Source organism: Trematomus bernacchii, unplaced genomic scaffold, assembly GCF_902827165.1.
Source record: "Trematomus bernacchii unplaced genomic scaffold, fTreBer1.1, whole genome shotgun sequence".
Lineage (NCBI taxonomy): Eukaryota > Metazoa > Chordata > Actinopteri > Perciformes > Nototheniidae > Trematomus > Trematomus bernacchii.
Window position 1 is genome coordinate 2,155,989 of NW_022987477.1, and position 16,844 is coordinate 2,172,832.

The window sequence follows — 16,844 nt, forward strand, 5'->3', positions numbered from 1 at the left end:
TACTTCTTAAGACCCCGAGGACACCCTGCCATACCTATATAACACACCCAAACAGCAGAATAGGGCCCCTTTACTAACAAATCACTAGTAAATGGATGCAGTGTCCGGTGTTCCTGGTATCTCCTGTTGTTTCCTGTTCTGAAAATAGTCTCCAGGGTTTATCACATGGTGTCACATCCAATTCCTGGACTGTAGAGAACTAGAAATCAAGACTGTGCTGATTAAAAAAAAGTGATTTGAATCATCACAAAATAAGAGACTAGAAGCATTTCGATGCTGTTTTGATTACCTTTATCTTTGCATGCTCAGATAATGCTAATTTGCCTTAATACCTCGATGAAACCTGCATGTTAAACAGCAGGTTAGTAAGTGGCTTTTTTAATTAAAGTTCATTTTAAAAGCACATTTATAAATAATAAATTGACATACACATGACAAGTTGCTCTTCAAATGTATTTACAATCTTACAAAGGGCTTATAGAAATGGATGTATTTGTGTTTATGTGACTGTGGTGTTGAGAGGACCCTCAGTGTGACCAGTGCACTCCATCATAGGACCCTGTCCCCTGCAGCTGCAGAGTGAGGGGGGGCTTCACCAGAGGAGACCAGAGGACCACCGCAGCCCTGAACTCTCCGTCATCACTGCAACACACAACGTGCAAACAGCTGAAACCTGGGCATGTTTTGAATACCTCTCTATGGACACATTATAATGGAGGTTTGTTTGTTACCTGGGAGTGAAACTGATCTGGAGACAGAGACTGCAGCCGGGGCCGAGGAGCCCGAAGTCTGGGGTCACTCTGAACACATCCTGTCCTTCATCTGACTCTATATACACACACACACACACACACACACATACACACACACACACACACACACACACACACACACACACACACACACACACACACACACACACACACACACACACACACACACACACACACACACACACACACACACACACAGGTTATAATGATTAAAATGAGTCAGACACTTTCTAACTGCTACAGAAAATAATAACACAGGCCAAAAAATGCATGTGTACAAAAATAAACATAACCCCAGTCAGTGTAGCCAAGTTGAACCCTAGTTCCAGTGAAAGAGCACTGAAGTGAATGGCAATAATATGTAGAAGACAGGTCAGTATTGACCTATAACTGCTTTCCAGTAGGTCTGCGCTCCGTGGCTTTGCAGAGTGACGTCTAATGTCTGTGTCTGTCCGATGTGGCAGATCCCAAAGTCGATGCAGTCGCTGGACAGACACATCGAAACGAGATCCAAATCTGCAACGAGAGGCACCGTCTGTACAGAAGAGATGTGAGAGGTCAATTACTAACACATCATTACACAGTATAGTATATTCTTTCCCCTTTTTACACATTTCTAAAGTGACCGTGTGTGACCTGCAGGCTGTTGTTGCTGTAGTGAATCAGGAGGTTCTGCTGGAGCCTCAGCTTCCTCCCCCCTGGAGGACAATGCATCAGCGTAACTCCGGGAGGAAGTTCCTCCTCTGTCTGCTCGGCATGATCCAGGAGAGACAGGGAGCAGCGGAAAGACACCTTCACCTGGAAATCACAGGGGAAAGATCCTAATAGTGACGACCAGAGGTGGGAAGGAGTGGAGTACAAATACTTTGTTACTGTACTTAAGTACATGTTTCTGGCATCAGTACTTTACTCCACTACTTACTTTTACTTCTTACATGTTGAACACAAATACCTGTACTTTCTACTTCTTACATGTTGAACACAAATACCTGTACTTTCTACTTCTTACATGTTGAACACAAATACCTGTACTTTCTACTTCTTACATGTTGAACCCAAATACCTGTACTTTCTACTTCTTACATGTTGAACACAAATACCTGTACTTTCTACTTCTTACATGTTGAACCCAAATACCTGTACTTTCTACTTCTTACATGTTGAACACAAATACCTGTACTTTCTACTTCTTACATGTTGAACCCAAATACCTGTACTTTCTACTTCTTACATGTTGAACACAAATACCTGTACTTTCTACTTCTTACATTTTGAACCCAAATACCTGTACTTTCTACTTCTCACATTTCCCAAACAGGCTGGTTCCTTTAGTTTGAATGTGTGTTTGGTGGCGTGATCATTATTATTTAGAGTCATTGCGTGCCTATTGATTTGAACACGATCCGTGTATCCATCATTTCCTGGTCTTCTCTAAAGAAGAGGGACCAATGAAAACGTTGTCATGTTGCCGTTGTTCAGCATGGAAACATTCCTTAGCTAACAATGACATTATTGTTCTATTAATCTAAAGGGAGGTCAGGTACTCTTTAAAACAGCTGCTAGTTATGGGTACTTTTTACTGAAGTACATTTCAAAGCCCTCTTTACTTTGACTTGAGTAAAGAAGTTTAGTCAGTACTTCTACTTTCACCAGAGTATTTTTAAACACGAGTATCTGTACTTCTACTTGAGTAAAGGATGTGTGTACTTTTGCCATCTCTCTGTCGATAAACACAAGAAAACTGAACATCACAGTTCATGGTTTCTTTAGTTTTCTCTTTCTCTACCGGACTCCAATATAATGTATATGTATATATTTAGTAGTAGAATGGTCTATTAAGGAGTATTGTAACTTATTCTGTTGTATTACTTGCTCATGACATAGGAAGATCAAAGATGAACAAGAATATTTGTACAAGAAGAATTGGGAATTGTCGACAAATGTCCTCCTATTTTAAGCATTTTTGTCAGTTTTATTACTCATGCTGTTATGCCTGTAGTTATAACACTTAACCATTCCACTTTCATGTATAATGCTATTGGCTCTTAGCGCATGTACATTCTCTCCAATGCTACACCAGTGAAATGCTAACCCTAACCCTAATGTTCCAGTTAGGGATCAATCAAGTATTTAATTTAATCTAATCATTCAACACACGTTCCTCTCGTATAAGTAAGTGTTATGTTCTCCTCTCCTCACCTGCATGCTGTGTTGCGGCTGCAGCAGCAGGGTCTGGCTCTCTGCAGTGGGGGGGTAGCTGGAGCTGCTGCTTTGGACTCTACTCCGCGGCCTGAGCACTAAAAATGGATCCTGAGCCCCCAGTTTGAAGTGTAGCAGCATCTCTGAGTTGTTTTTCAGCTGAAGGGCCCGCGTGACGTCAAAGTCCCGAACGAGCAGCTTTTTCAGTAGCAAAACAACCAGAGAGTGACGAGTGAGAAACACTGTCTGGGATCAATACTGTGTACTTCAGTGTGTGTGTGTTTTCTCAGACTGACCTCCTCTGATTCTGCCGTCAGTAAATCACCGGCCGAGGCGTGAAACTGCAGCGCCCCCCCGTCCTCCTCCATCTGCACCGACAGCCTGCAGACACACAGAGCCAAGAGGAAGACATGCAACTCAATCAGACCACCTCTGAGCCACCTTCGTCCACAACATCAGCTGATTGCAATTTAGGAAACATAAATAGAGTTGGAAGCGTTCGGGGTGTTTTGGGGAATACAGTAAGTGTGATTGTATTTGCTCACGCTGCAGGCTTAACGGCTGCTAGTAGATCCACTCTGAGCGGATCCAGATCCAAACCCTGAGCTCTGATGACTTTACCCGGGACACAGGCAGCCATCTGTAAACACACACAATAATGAGGGTTTCATCAGAGTCATTTTCAGGTTCATATTTGTCTCTACTGGGACATGTCTCCATGCTTTAATGTTCAAAAAGCTCCTTATTTCTCTCATACTGCCTGTGCTGCAGCACCTCTTTTCACCCTCTGTCTGAAACCAGAGCCCAGTCAGCTCTGATTGGTTAGCTGGCCAGCTCTGTTGTGATTGGTCAACCGCTTAGAGATGTCCCGCCCCTTAGTCTATCACGTACAATGTGTTGGAGCGCTAGCCAATAGAGTGCCACAGTGACGCGTCCTAAAACCCGGAAGTAAACTCCTTCCGGTTCCTTCGACAAAAACGCAATTTCTCCATAGGATTTTGGAAAATAGCTGGAAATCAGGTCTGTGGTTGAAACACATTTAAGAGACGGATCACGTTTTGTTCAGCCGGATAATCTCCACATGTCTACCCTACTTTTATAATTTTCTAATCGTAAATCTAATCGCCAGAAGCAAAATGCTAACGTTATGCTATAAAGGAACTACAGCAGGGTCGCTGCTTCAACGTCACGCCAACTTCAGATCCATATTCAAACATACAGATTCTAAATGGTACGAGTTGAAGCGTTTGTTTGAACACTTTGCAGGAGGCAGGGACTTGCTTTCAAGCAGAACAGGGCAAACAAACTTAGAGCAGTGTTTACGTGTTCGGCGTAATGACGTACAACGGCCCTCGACAACTTCTGGAGTCCTATTCAGCCACTTGGTAACAACCATCGTTTTTCAGACATGTCAACTCTTCAGAAATCACCAGTGGGGTCACTGCTGATGGATTTAATGTGGTAGAACAAAACGTGATCCGTCTCTTCAATGTGTCTCAACCACAGACCTTATTTCCAGCTATCTTCCTAAACCCTATGGAGAAATCTCATTGCTTTTTGTCGAAGGAACCGGAAGTGGTAACAATGCTAACTTACTTCTGGGTTTTAGGACGCGTCACTGTGGCACTCTATAGAAGCGCAAGTGTTTCACAGTGATGTCAATATGTTCCTCAAGTAAACAAAGGAGTCCAATGGAGGCGCTTCAGGGAAACCCCAAACAGCCTAATAGGGACTTTTTAAAAGAGTTTAATGTTGTTGTTACCTCTGAGTCTAGACTCATGAAACCCAGAGCCAGACCCACAGATCTGGACTCACAAGCTGACCCGGAGAGAGTCAGAGGAGTGAACGATGCGTGGATGGTGCCGCTGCTTTTAGCTGGAATCACCTTGAGAGAAAGCAATAATTATATACACATACGTTAAAGCAAAATGTGGGTAAAATCTTATAGACTTACTATTTGCTGGGGTGTGATGCAGTATGGGTAATCCGATAGGTTGCCCACATGAGGTCTGACCTGAACGGAGATGAGTTTTTTCTTTGCAGGAGCGGGATAGAGACAGGTTTCCTCTTCCTCACCTTCATCCTCAGAAACATATTCCTCCCCGCTCTGAAATCAGTACACATAAGTATCTCCCAGAGGCAACGCTATAAAAGTGTTTGTATCAGTGAAATGTACTCACGGTCATGCTTTGGAGGGAGGGGCTCGTTCCCTCAGAGCCTGGGGACTGATTTCTTTCCCAGGATGCACCAGACATCCTTACAGCTCCGCTCAGCAGCTCGTTGCCATCAGCATCTTTAAGAGGAAAGGCTTCTCCGTACGCCACCACCACATCCACCAGTTTACCGTCGTTCTGGTCGATGTTATAGGTTTCCCAGTCCATGCGAATATCTGGCAGGAAATTAAGATTTAGATTAGATACGAAAACAGTGAAGGGGAAACCAGAGTGGACGTTTTTTATGATTCCACGTATACCAAACATGGTGGGATTGTTGATGCGAAGCGATCTGGACACCGTGTCACCTCCAGAAACATGAGTGCCAAACCTAATGATGCACACAGGAAAGATATGATTCAATATGAAGAATGCATGAAAGAAGGACGGCTGATGGATGATTGAATTAGGGAGAAATGGAGTGAGGAACAGACTGTGTGATGGGTCCCTGGTTCTGGTATTCTGGACGTGGGCCCGTCATTTGGAAGTAGAGAGGGCAGCCTGTCACCTTCATCTGCATGGGGAGGAACGAGGGCTCCAGATCCCCCACCTGCAGGAGGGAAACCAGATTTAAGGGTCACCTATTATGCAAAATCCACTTCTTCATGTCTCTTCTACATCAACATGTGTCCCCTCTTCTTCATGTCTCTTCTACATCAACATGTGTCCCCTCTTCTTCATGTCTCTTCTACATCAACATGTGTCCCCTCTTCTTCATGTCTCTTCTACATCAACATGTGTCCCCTCTTCTCCATGTCTCTTCTACATCAACATGTGTCCCCTCTTCTCCATGTCTCTTCTACATCAACATGTGTCCCCTCTTCTCCATGTCTCTTCTACATCAGCATGTGTCCCCTCTTCTTCATGTCTCTTCTACATCAACATGTGTCCCCTCTTCTCCATGTCTCTTCTACATCAACATGTGTCCCCTCTTCTTCATGTCTCTTCTACATCAACATGTGTCCCCTCTTCTCCATGTCTCTTCTACATCAACATGTGTCCCCTCTTCTTCATGTCTCTCCTACATCACCATGTGTCCCCTCTTCTTCATGTCTCTTCTACATCACCATGTGTCCCCTCTTCTTCATGTCTCTTCTACATCAACATGTGTCCCCTCTTCTTCATGTCTCTTCTACATCAGCATGTGTCCCCTCTTCTTCATGTCTCTTCTACATCAACATGTGTCCCCTCTTCTTCATGTCTCTTCTTCATCAACATGTGTCCCCTCTGTGGAAAGAGACTCTGGAAGTGTCAGGAACAAAGATTCTCTCTCTTTTTCTCCTGATCCATTTTTATAAAAACCTGTCTGAAAATGAGCTGATCAGATTTTGGCCACTTTATGATGTCATAACGATGTTCTGTCTTGTGTAACCATTAGCCAATCAGCAACCAAGGTAACCCCCCCCCCCCCCCCCCCCCCCCCCCCTTATCACCTGAATCTCCTCCTAGAGCACCATTGTGTTCTTTTTAACCAAATCTCTCTCAGAGGGGCGTGGGGAGGGGCTCCTTATTTTCATCTAAAGTAACAGACAGAGAATCAGCACTTTTGAAACAGGGCTGAAACAGAGGGGATTATGGGATGCTGCAATGATCTGTTTGGTGTTTCAGCCAATCAGAGACATGTTCTGTATATATCTGAGACCTATAATATATGGATGGAAAACAGTATAATAGGGGACCTTTACTGTACATGAAGAATCTTGCACAAATAAAGAGAATTCCCCCCATTGTTTGGCATCATACTTTGCATACGAGGAGATCTCTGTATTCCCCCCACATGTCGGTGTAGGCGGTGACGTCCACAGTCTGCGTCTCAAAAGCTCCCAGAATCCCATTTTGAGGAAGGACCAAGAAAGCGGCTCCTTTCCCATGAGCCAGCAGGCCGCTCACTAACTCTGCCAACACATACAGGAAGTGTGAGTGTGTACTCAATGTTTCATTTTCATTTACAAAAAGGTGTGTGCTCTACATACCCTCTTGTGCTTTTTCCTCTACTTTCTTGGCTTGAACAGAGTGCAGCGGCTTCATGACGTATGTGGATCTGCGGTTAAAATGCAGAATGTGTCACATCTGCAGTATAGTGATGCATTATTCATTATTCTGCAACCTCCTCTTACCTTTTCTCTGACTGGTTATTTGGCTTCGAGGCATGGCAGTTGAAATACTCTGCTTCGATGGTGAAAGGCGCAGAGATGGCAGTTTGATTGGTTATCAGTAACTGCTTGGTAACAGCTCTCTTCAGAATAACATCGTCTCCAAAGTCAAGTGCCAGCGCTGAGGGGCTCTCATCACCTGAGGGAGAGCTGGAAGCAGAGAGAATCAGCCATGACCAAACACTTACGGTGTTTGATAGCCGTTTTTAAAGAGGCCCTATTGTGCTTTTTGGGGTTTTCCCTTTCCTTTAGTGTGTTGTATTGTTTTGTGTGTCTGCAAAGGCTGTTACCAGACACTTGGCAGCGAGTAGGACACACTGAGTTTCTTGATTTTGGAAGCAACGATACTAAGAACAAGAGGAGAGTTCATCCCTTGGACCTCACAGAGAGCAGCTATCTCCGTCAGCTCCACCTGGACAAAAAGACAAGCAATATTAAAATGCTATTATTATTATTATTAAAACATATTTTCATACATCAAATAATTGCGTATGAGGTTTCTAAAAGTTGTTTGGTACTCTATTTATGTAAATTCACTGAGGAAATGATTGCAAGTGACAGATATTTGATCAAAATTCTGCTAATATCCAGCAAGAAAGCTATCACTAGGAATTGGGGTAAGCAACGAAAAAGCTTCACTCTCACAGACTCAAGTGTTGATTGACAAAGTGTGTGATATATTGGTGTGTGTGTGACTTACATCTGTGTGAGAGGTAAAGGTGACTTTGATCTCCAAGCTGTCGTTAGGTCCCAGAGTGCCGGAGGACGGCTCGAAACTGGCTGAACACAGATCAGCCAGTTCACCCTGCAGCTCAGCCTGGGGGGGGGGGGGCAATGTGAAAGTCATGTCACCAATGTAATCATTTTTATGAAGATATCCTAATTTCAGCCATTTTGTATCAATGAGACTAAAATGAAGAACCATTCTGTAGTTGAGAAATGTCATTGTAAGTTAATAAAAAAGTTACGCAAGGGGAAATCATTTAAAAAATACAATTTCAGAGTTCGGGTGAACAACGAGAACAAATGAAATATAGATTCAGAAAAAGTGAGAGACAGCAATCGAGGAAAGTTGTGTTTTTTTGGTCCGTAACCATGACTAACATTTTCCGAGTTGGACCTCATAAATGTGTTATTTTAGTATTTTTCTTGGAACATAACAGCCCTCCCCATCTCCAAATAATTTACTTTTCTTTACCTACAATCACAAATTGTGCAATAATATGTACCCAAACAATTTTGCATATTGAACTAATTATTCCTTGCACACACACATACAGAAAAGGGCTTTTCCACATGATTTAAAGCAACATAAATTGTTCTTACTTCAAATTAAGTTATGATAAAATGTATTAAAGCCAGCGTACCATCCAGCTGAAGTGAGAGGGCAGCAGCGTCTGGTTGAACAGAGTGACGGTGGCTCTGGCACGAACCCCCATGTAGAGTTCAGAGAGGAGCAGCTCACAGCTGAGCAGACACACCTGAGGCGTCTGAACATCTGCCCGCACTGACAGGTGGCTGCAACAGCACACAGGTGATGTTATCAACAGTGTGTTACATCTCCATCTGCACCATCTCCAGCTGTATTTGAATATAATGCACATTGAGGAACAGTGAACTTGATGTATCCTTACCATCCTGTTCCATTCTCCACCGTTAACTCCAGCTCTGTTTCATATCGCTGGCAGGAAGTGGGACTAAATAGCACATCCACACTGCAAGAGGTCAAAGGAGGCAGCACACCTCTGCAAGGCTCCACTAAAATCTAGGAAAGGGAGATTATACAGATTTGTACATTTGAACGTTTTTAGACTGTAAGTGTAAATATGCACATTTAACCCAGTGTTCAGTACCTGTGGGTGTTGGTGCTGCCTCTCCTGCAGCCTCCAGCCGGCTTCCAGCTGAGTGAGGTTAGTGAGGATCAGCGAGGTCTGAGTGTGCTCCCCGAGCTTCAGGAGCCCAAAGTCCACACTGGGAACACTCAGGGTCACTAGAGGCCCCTATAACACATCAAATAATGAGCTTCACAGGTAAGTTCTACACAGAGGAAGTCACAGTAACCAACTAGCTACTTTGTGTTTCGTGATAGGATTTGTTTTCACCTTAAAAGAGACTTCCACTGCCAAAGTGACGGGCTCGTGGCGGTGCTCTATGTGGCAAACCAGACTGGAAACAACCCTCTCTGGTTTCCCTCCGTTCAAAATCAGGTCGAAATCAAAACACTCGTTCTCCTCTGGACACAGGGAGGACAAAATAATCAATAAAGCACCAATAAATCGTCAGAAATGTTTACAATTTCCCGCATCTTATCAAATTGTCTGACACACCTATTGTACCAGCAGAGGGCTGCACTTCTATTATATGGCAGCTGCTTTTCATCCGTTCCCACTGGAAAAAGATGGCGGTTCTGCTGTGGTTCCACATCTAGTTCACACAACACAGAAACAAAATTATTACATTGAAATCTGACATCTTTAATTAAAAGTTCAAATAGGTTAAAAAAACGTGACTTTAAAAGGACCTTGAACTGCCTGCATGTCGTCGTGCAAATACAAATCTCTCCGGGGATCACGACGGCGTACGGCTCCAGCAGGACGTGGTACTGCTCTGTTGACCCCTTGACCTCTATCTCCATGACGATGACATCGCTCACCTTGGAGCCAGTGCGCACAGGCTGGAGGACACTGGGTTTACACACACACACACACACACACACACACACACACACACACACACACACACACACACACACACACACACACACACAACACACACACACACACACACACACACACACACACACACACCACACACACACACACACACACACACACACACACACACACACACACACACACACACTCCTGTTTAGTAAACTGACTGTGTGCAGTGACCTTTTGAGGGTACGTTCACATACTAATATTTACAGTACACACTTCTACCACTGTTTAAAGGATCTTTACCCGTGGTCACTGGACTCTGGTGGCAGCTGGGGAACATCCCTCAGGACTAAGTGACAAACACTGTGGTAATCCTCCAACTTCAGAAAACACAAACGTAAAATAAACATCAGTATTAAGTAAGAAATACAGCATTGGATTTATATTTATCCTCTGACTTGTAGTGCTTTTATCTAGCTTGTGTTGGATATATATATATATATAAAGCCTTTTGCGTGTATTAGAACTACATGGAATGACCTGGTTGCATGATGCAGATGAACTTCTCGATATAAACCCCTGTTTTTTGTGTTCTGTGTACCTCTTTAGGGCAGAAGGTGAACAGAAACTCTTGCTCCTGACAGGGGGGAAGAACGCCAGTTATCGGGGTGACGTGGAAAACACCGTCTGTGGTCGGGTGGAACTGGATGTGTTTGGGCTCTGGAGTTTCCCCTGGGAGCTGAGGGTGCAGGTTGGGCTTCATGGTCTGCCAGTGGAAGGGCAGCTCCAGGTGGCTTCAGACCCAGAGAGAGAAAGAGAAAGTCATTTGATATTTAATGATCCATGAAGGGAAACTTGTGTTTTTTCTGTTGCACAGGGTCAGCTACAGAGAATCAGACCTTGGTATTTCATGTTGTGTAGTATCGATGTATGAGGGTGTGATGCTTACACGTTGTTCCTAATGATGACTCTCTTCTCCTGCACAGAGTGAGGGTTACAGGGGCTGAATCGGACAAAGTGCTCTGCAGTGAGGTCGTGCACTTCTCCCACCACCCGGGGCTCCTTCCTCCCAGAAACAGACACAAGCTCCAGAGCAATCAGCTGGCCCTCACCTGGGGAACAGGTACAGAGGGGTCAACATGTTTTATAGAACACTGGACGAACATGAAATCATAATGTTTGCATTGGAATAGTTTTCTGATGCCTGAAAAGACTCACCTTCAATGGAAATGTCTTTCACCTGACAGTTGTCACACACTATGGTGAACATCTGACAGCTCTTCTCAGCAGCGGTGGGGAAAAAAACCACCTGCAAACACACATAGATATATAAAACGGATCTAAAGAAGATTTTAAATAATTTCAACGTGTCCGATTTATTTGAAACATAAACATCTTAGTGAGAACAGCTGATGCAAACTGGGATTTAATCCAGCTAAATAAGCATTGCATTATAGCACATTTCTTGTAAATATACCCCTATAATACGCTCACCTCGACTACAGTGGTCTCTCCTGGCTGCAGCACAAAAAGAGACGGGCTGATCGCAAAGGGTGGCTGCTCAGAGAAGTGAGTTCTTGCCAGACACTGTATGAAGAAAGAAAAACAGATGATAAACATTTAAAAAACATACTTTTTATATTAATAAACTTTATTTCTTTAGCGTCTTTCCTAACGATTGTTACGAGCTGCTTCAGAGATTATACATTGTAGGTGTCAAGATGGCGAGTGATGAGAGAAAACATTTTCAAGAACATTAAACCCACAGAATGCAGGAAAAATATTAATGAAATGAAAACAGATGGATTTTGTACCCTCAGGTTGGAGGCTGGCCACTGGTTTTTGGGGATGATGCAGAACGTCCCGGCGCTGACGCCAACATTTTGGCACAAGAACTCCACGAACTTGACTCCTCCAATCAGACAACAACCACACTCCAGAACTCTTGGTACTGCATGATAATAAGGGGAAATCTTATTATGCATGGCACAGGGTATAAGCAGGAATCCTGAAGGCACAGGGTATAAGCAGGAATCCTGAAGTCAAATGTAATACCTTTTAAAAGACCCTTTCCATACATTTTAAGACCTCATCGCCACTTTGAGTATTAACCGGTTACATTGGCGACACACTTTACCTCACATTGACTATATACAGTATTGATTGTCCTTCCTCCTTATCTTCCAACCATTTGGACGCAAACTTGCATTTCCCCATAACGATGTTGTTTAACAACCGGCGTAAACGGACCTTCGCGCGCTATCAAGCAGTGAGCGCGCGATGTCCTGTTCAGATGACGTCAAATCCAACGGGATGCCATAAATAAACTACACAGAATCACACTACACACCTACGCAATGATTACATTCAGGCAGACTGTAGAATACAACCTCTTTGGACAATTTATATACTTATTGAAAACTAGCTACTAAATGTAATACCTTGGAAAATGCCGTTTAATACTTTTTAATAGGCTTAATTTTCACTAAATTGATTTTAATACTTTTTAAGACCCCGCGGACACCCTGATGGCAGTATAAAGTACACAAACAAAGGAAAGTTGGTAGATGGTTATGAGACCCACATGTGAGTATTGGAGGGGGTCTTCTGGCCATGACGGGCACCACAAGCAGCTGCTCAACCTGGGTCTCCACCACCAGGAAGTCTTCAAATTCCCCCAGCGAGTTTGGAGCGAAGCGCACTGTGTACTTACAGCTCATCCCCGGGGCAACAACACCCCCCTCACCCGGGAACCTCCCTGCAAAACATACCGGAAAACATACATTCCTTCAGAGTTCAAATCTATATTTTAAATTCAGAATTTTTGTATCCCGGGGGAAATTTGCTTGTGTGACAGATGCTCCAATTTAGAAAGAAATATAACAAAATAGAAGTAAGATATTTATATTAACACGAAGTAAGAATGAGTAATAGAAAGATAAAATAAAGATATTTATAGAAAATAAAAAGTTAAATAAATACAAAATCAAATATTTATAGAAAAATCTGAAATTAAAGTAAGAAATCTAATAAAATTGAGTAAAATATAATATTTGTATTAACATAAAAAGATAAGATCAAATGAATTGAAGATATGTATATAAACATAAGAAGTTAAAGTAAAAATACACTTTGTACCACAACATATACCATGTAGATAACACTGTATATAATGGTGTATTCTATTAGTTTGAATAGATATGAATGCTGAATTGCACAGTTTAATGGATGGAGTAATGCCAGTCTCATACAGTAGGTGGCGCTGATGTTCACACACAGGAGAGCAACAGCAACACAGGAATGCCAGGAAAACACCTTTTGCATTCCAGACACTTAATCTGTCAAAACACCCTGGCATTCCTTCTGATACAGTCACTGACATCTGGCACACTTTAATGACTACAAACAGGATTTGAAGAAGCTGTGTGATCCGATCAGAACAAAGGAAAGGCTCACCGAGGCCAATGGAGAAGTAAGGAGTGTTGGGGGGGGATGACTCGGACAGTACGGCTGGCAGACGTCAAGTTTTTCAGCTCCAGTGTAGTCTGGAACAGGACGGGACATGTTACTGTACATCACTCTGCTGACAAAATATCAGGATAATTCAATCACAGACACATACCTCGTATACTTGTCCTACAGTGTAGTCGGTGAAAACCACCACTGAGGGAGTAGCTAGGAACACAGGATCATCAGTGGAGCTTTAAAAAAGAAAAATCACAAAACAGTTTGCTCTCAGAGAACACAGGAAGTGGTGAGCAGGGTAAGAAGCTACCACTGCCTGCATTAACGTCTACGTCAAAACCACAAAGCAAGCATTTTTTATTTGATTTTCTTCACCTGCCTAAGTAGAAATTGTCTTTTGGGTCGGATCAAAGCTGGAGCTGCACTAATGTTTGTTAAAGGAAACTATTTTCTGAAGTTGTAAGAGGTACTTATCCTGTGTAAAGTCAGTGTATTTACCGAGCAGATGTCGGTCGCCACACCCCAAGTAAAGATGTGACAATATTCGAAATATTGCACACACATTAACATATAGTTCTTTAGTGGGTCTTTTTTAACGTGGTTAAAATTGTAGGATAAAAATAGTTTGAAAATATCTCAAACTAGCCAATTTAAAAACATCCAAGCTATCCTTTTGAGTACAACCTATAATAATAATCATCATCACTGATCCACATGTACAGTATGCACAGCATTAACACTCTGCCACACTTACCACATGCTTCTTGCTGACATGACACACTCGACGTGTTGATTGTGGTGAGCAGTGTTTGTGTCCACAGGCAGATTATGAGTCTCTTTTAATGCTCTCACTGCATGATGTGACTTGTTTCCCCTTCAGATGGACTTCTATCTATGTTTGACTCAGGACTACAGCTGTGGCAAAATGCATCTGAAAATGTTGTCCACCATAGTAGATTTTCAGATGTGACCTACTATGACCTTTAACAGGGTATTTCCTGCCCTGCATTTAATGTGAATGATATACTTAGCCCATTCCAGTTACCTTTGCTCCTCCATCCCTCTCTTCTCATGCTCCTTCTTCCCCACTTTGGTTCTGGGCAGGACGAGGGATGTGCCCCCCTGCTGTGCACTCGGAGGAAGGAAGCGAGGATTGCGTAGGAAATTTTGTCGATGTTTCAGCTTCTGAAGTTTCTCCAGTCCCTCTTCTCGGTCCTTTGCACTGGGCTCATCCTTCCACTTCGGTCTAGGTACGGTCTGTTTGGACTTCTGAAACATATAGTACACTTGTGTTAAAAAGTCCTTATAGCTCTGATTAATTGAAAGGGTGTAAATGTGACTCCTCACCTCTTTTGGTTTCCTTCTCGTTGGGGTGACTGAGCTTGATTCAAAAGTCAAGCTGAGATCTGATTCGCCTAGAATGATCTTCTCTGGACTGGGAATTAAAGAGTAACCATCATCCTGAGGCTCCTTGGACACGTGCATGGCGTAGGAGACGGTGGGTTTGCCAGGATTTGATTTTACTGACAGGAAAAGAACAAATGAGAACCTGGCCAAACATGTTGTTTATTTATGATTTAAGATGAATCCAAAAGAGGCTCATGTACTTGCTGCTGGTGCTTCCACATGTGGTTTTTGTGTAGGTAAGTAGTCCTGGGGGGAAATGAGGTTGTTCATTTCGAGAAGGTCTTTGTCCACGCACCAGGAAAAGGCAGATTGGACTGAAAATAGACATGAGATAAGATAAGTACTTTATTGATCCCAATTTGGGAAATGTTTGCGTTGCAGCAGCATAAACATACATATACATATCATTCAAATTGTTACTTGTAATTTTTTGAAACAGCAGTATATTCATTCATGATCATATTCCCATCTCACCTGTGAGGAGGTCCTGTTGATCGATAATGTCTCCCATCCTCTCCCTCATCCTCTCGTAGGCCTGCCTCTCTGTGGCTGCAGCCCGAGCTCTGGCCTGGATGATATGACTCTCCAACATGTCAGCCTCTTTTATACGCCGGCTGTATTCAGAATGAGCCTGTAATAGGAAAAAATATATAATACAGATATATATCATTGCTATGGAGTTGTGTGTAAGCCTTGTGTAGTTAGGTTACCTGTTGAAGCTCTTCCACATATCTGTCATGGTAGCTGCTGCGTCCATTCTTTGTCTTGATGAGGTTGGACAAAGTGTCTTTCCCAATGATGTCTTTAGTGTAAAGGTCCTTGAAGGTGCTCGCTAACACGTGAGAAATGTCCTAATGTACCAGAATGAGAAAAAGTTCATTTGACTTAATGCTTAATGTGAATTTAGTTAGTGTTTAGCAACATTATATTCTTAGTAGCAGGCAGTGGTACAAAGCACTTAAATATATTTACTCAAGTACTACTGTACTTAAGTACACATTTGAGGTACTTGTACTTTACCTGACTATTCTCTTGTATGCTACTTTTTACTTTTACTCCACTAAATTTTGGAAGCCCACTTCTTACTCCATTACATTTATTATAACACTCACTAGTTACTTTGTACATATACAAACAAATGATAAACTGATGTGGTATAATGCAGTACTGTGCTACTATCTACACAGTATTTCAAGTATCTACATTTGTCGAACATTGACCAAATAAATACTCTTACATGGATAAAACAATAACCATAATAACAAAATACTTTAAAGATACGATATAGTAATTTTACTTGTGATGCTTTAAGTACACTTTGATGATAATACTTCTGTATTTTATGTTATTCTGAAATGGGCCATTGTGCAGAATAAGTACTTTCACTTTTGGTACTTTAAGTACATTATGATGCTAATACTTTTGTATTACATAAGTAGAATTTTGAAACAAGGACTTTTACATGTAGTGGAGTATTCTAACCACATAGTATTTGTACTTTAACTAAAGTAATGGATCTGAGTACTCTTTACACCACAGGTTGTTTGGTAAACAGCAGGTACCTGGGACTTCCCTGATGCGGGTCTGTGGCTGTTCACAGACGGATCAAACAGAGAGGGTTCTCTGCTCTCTGGTTCCTCCAGCATGGCGGAGGAGACGCTCATGTAGCTAACGGTATGCTAATTAGCTAAACAAAAGTTAGTTAGTTAGCTAGTTAGCGTAAATAAACACAAACACATGAATTAGCATGAAATGTCAACGTTAAAACAGACTTATAGCGTTAGCAAGACGACTTATTTCCCTTACAAATATAACTTATACACTATTTTTAGCTAGGTAAAACTGTGGCTAAAATGTAAATGTACTCGCTCCCTTACGCCATGTTTATTTACATGTGGTTGCCATAGTGACAGATACATCCGCTGTAGCCCTCCAAGAAGGAAACCACAGAAACATAAAACTAGTGCCCCAAAA

General features: G+C 42.4%; 1 protein-coding gene across 1 annotated transcript; it reads right to left on the reverse strand.

The window, feature by feature from the left end:
• Positions 1–274: 274 nt before the first annotated feature.
• dlec1 (DLEC1 cilia and flagella associated protein) lies at positions 275–16,729 on the reverse strand. The gene is given in 39 exon segments (XM_034145754.1): positions 275–642; positions 732–828; positions 1,158–1,308; positions 1,410–1,571; positions 2,973–3,170; positions 3,269–3,353; positions 3,518–3,612; positions 4,735–4,857; positions 4,927–5,079; positions 5,153–5,361; positions 5,446–5,516; positions 5,620–5,735; positions 6,929–7,080; positions 7,159–7,226; positions 7,303–7,488; positions 7,629–7,750; positions 8,039–8,155; positions 8,706–8,856; positions 8,973–9,103; positions 9,192–9,338; positions 9,441–9,571; positions 9,666–9,762; positions 9,860–10,022; positions 10,302–10,378; positions 10,600–10,792; positions 10,948–11,110; positions 11,217–11,307; positions 11,493–11,585; positions 11,813–11,949; positions 12,583–12,756; positions 13,455–13,488; positions 13,490–13,543; positions 13,621–13,699; positions 14,509–14,732; positions 14,811–14,986; positions 15,071–15,184; positions 15,345–15,501; positions 15,581–15,721; positions 16,433–16,729. Coding segments are annotated over 39 exon segments (5,049 nt in total). The 5' UTR covers positions 16,535–16,729; the 3' UTR covers positions 275–527.
• Positions 16,730–16,844: the final 115 nt, after the last annotated feature.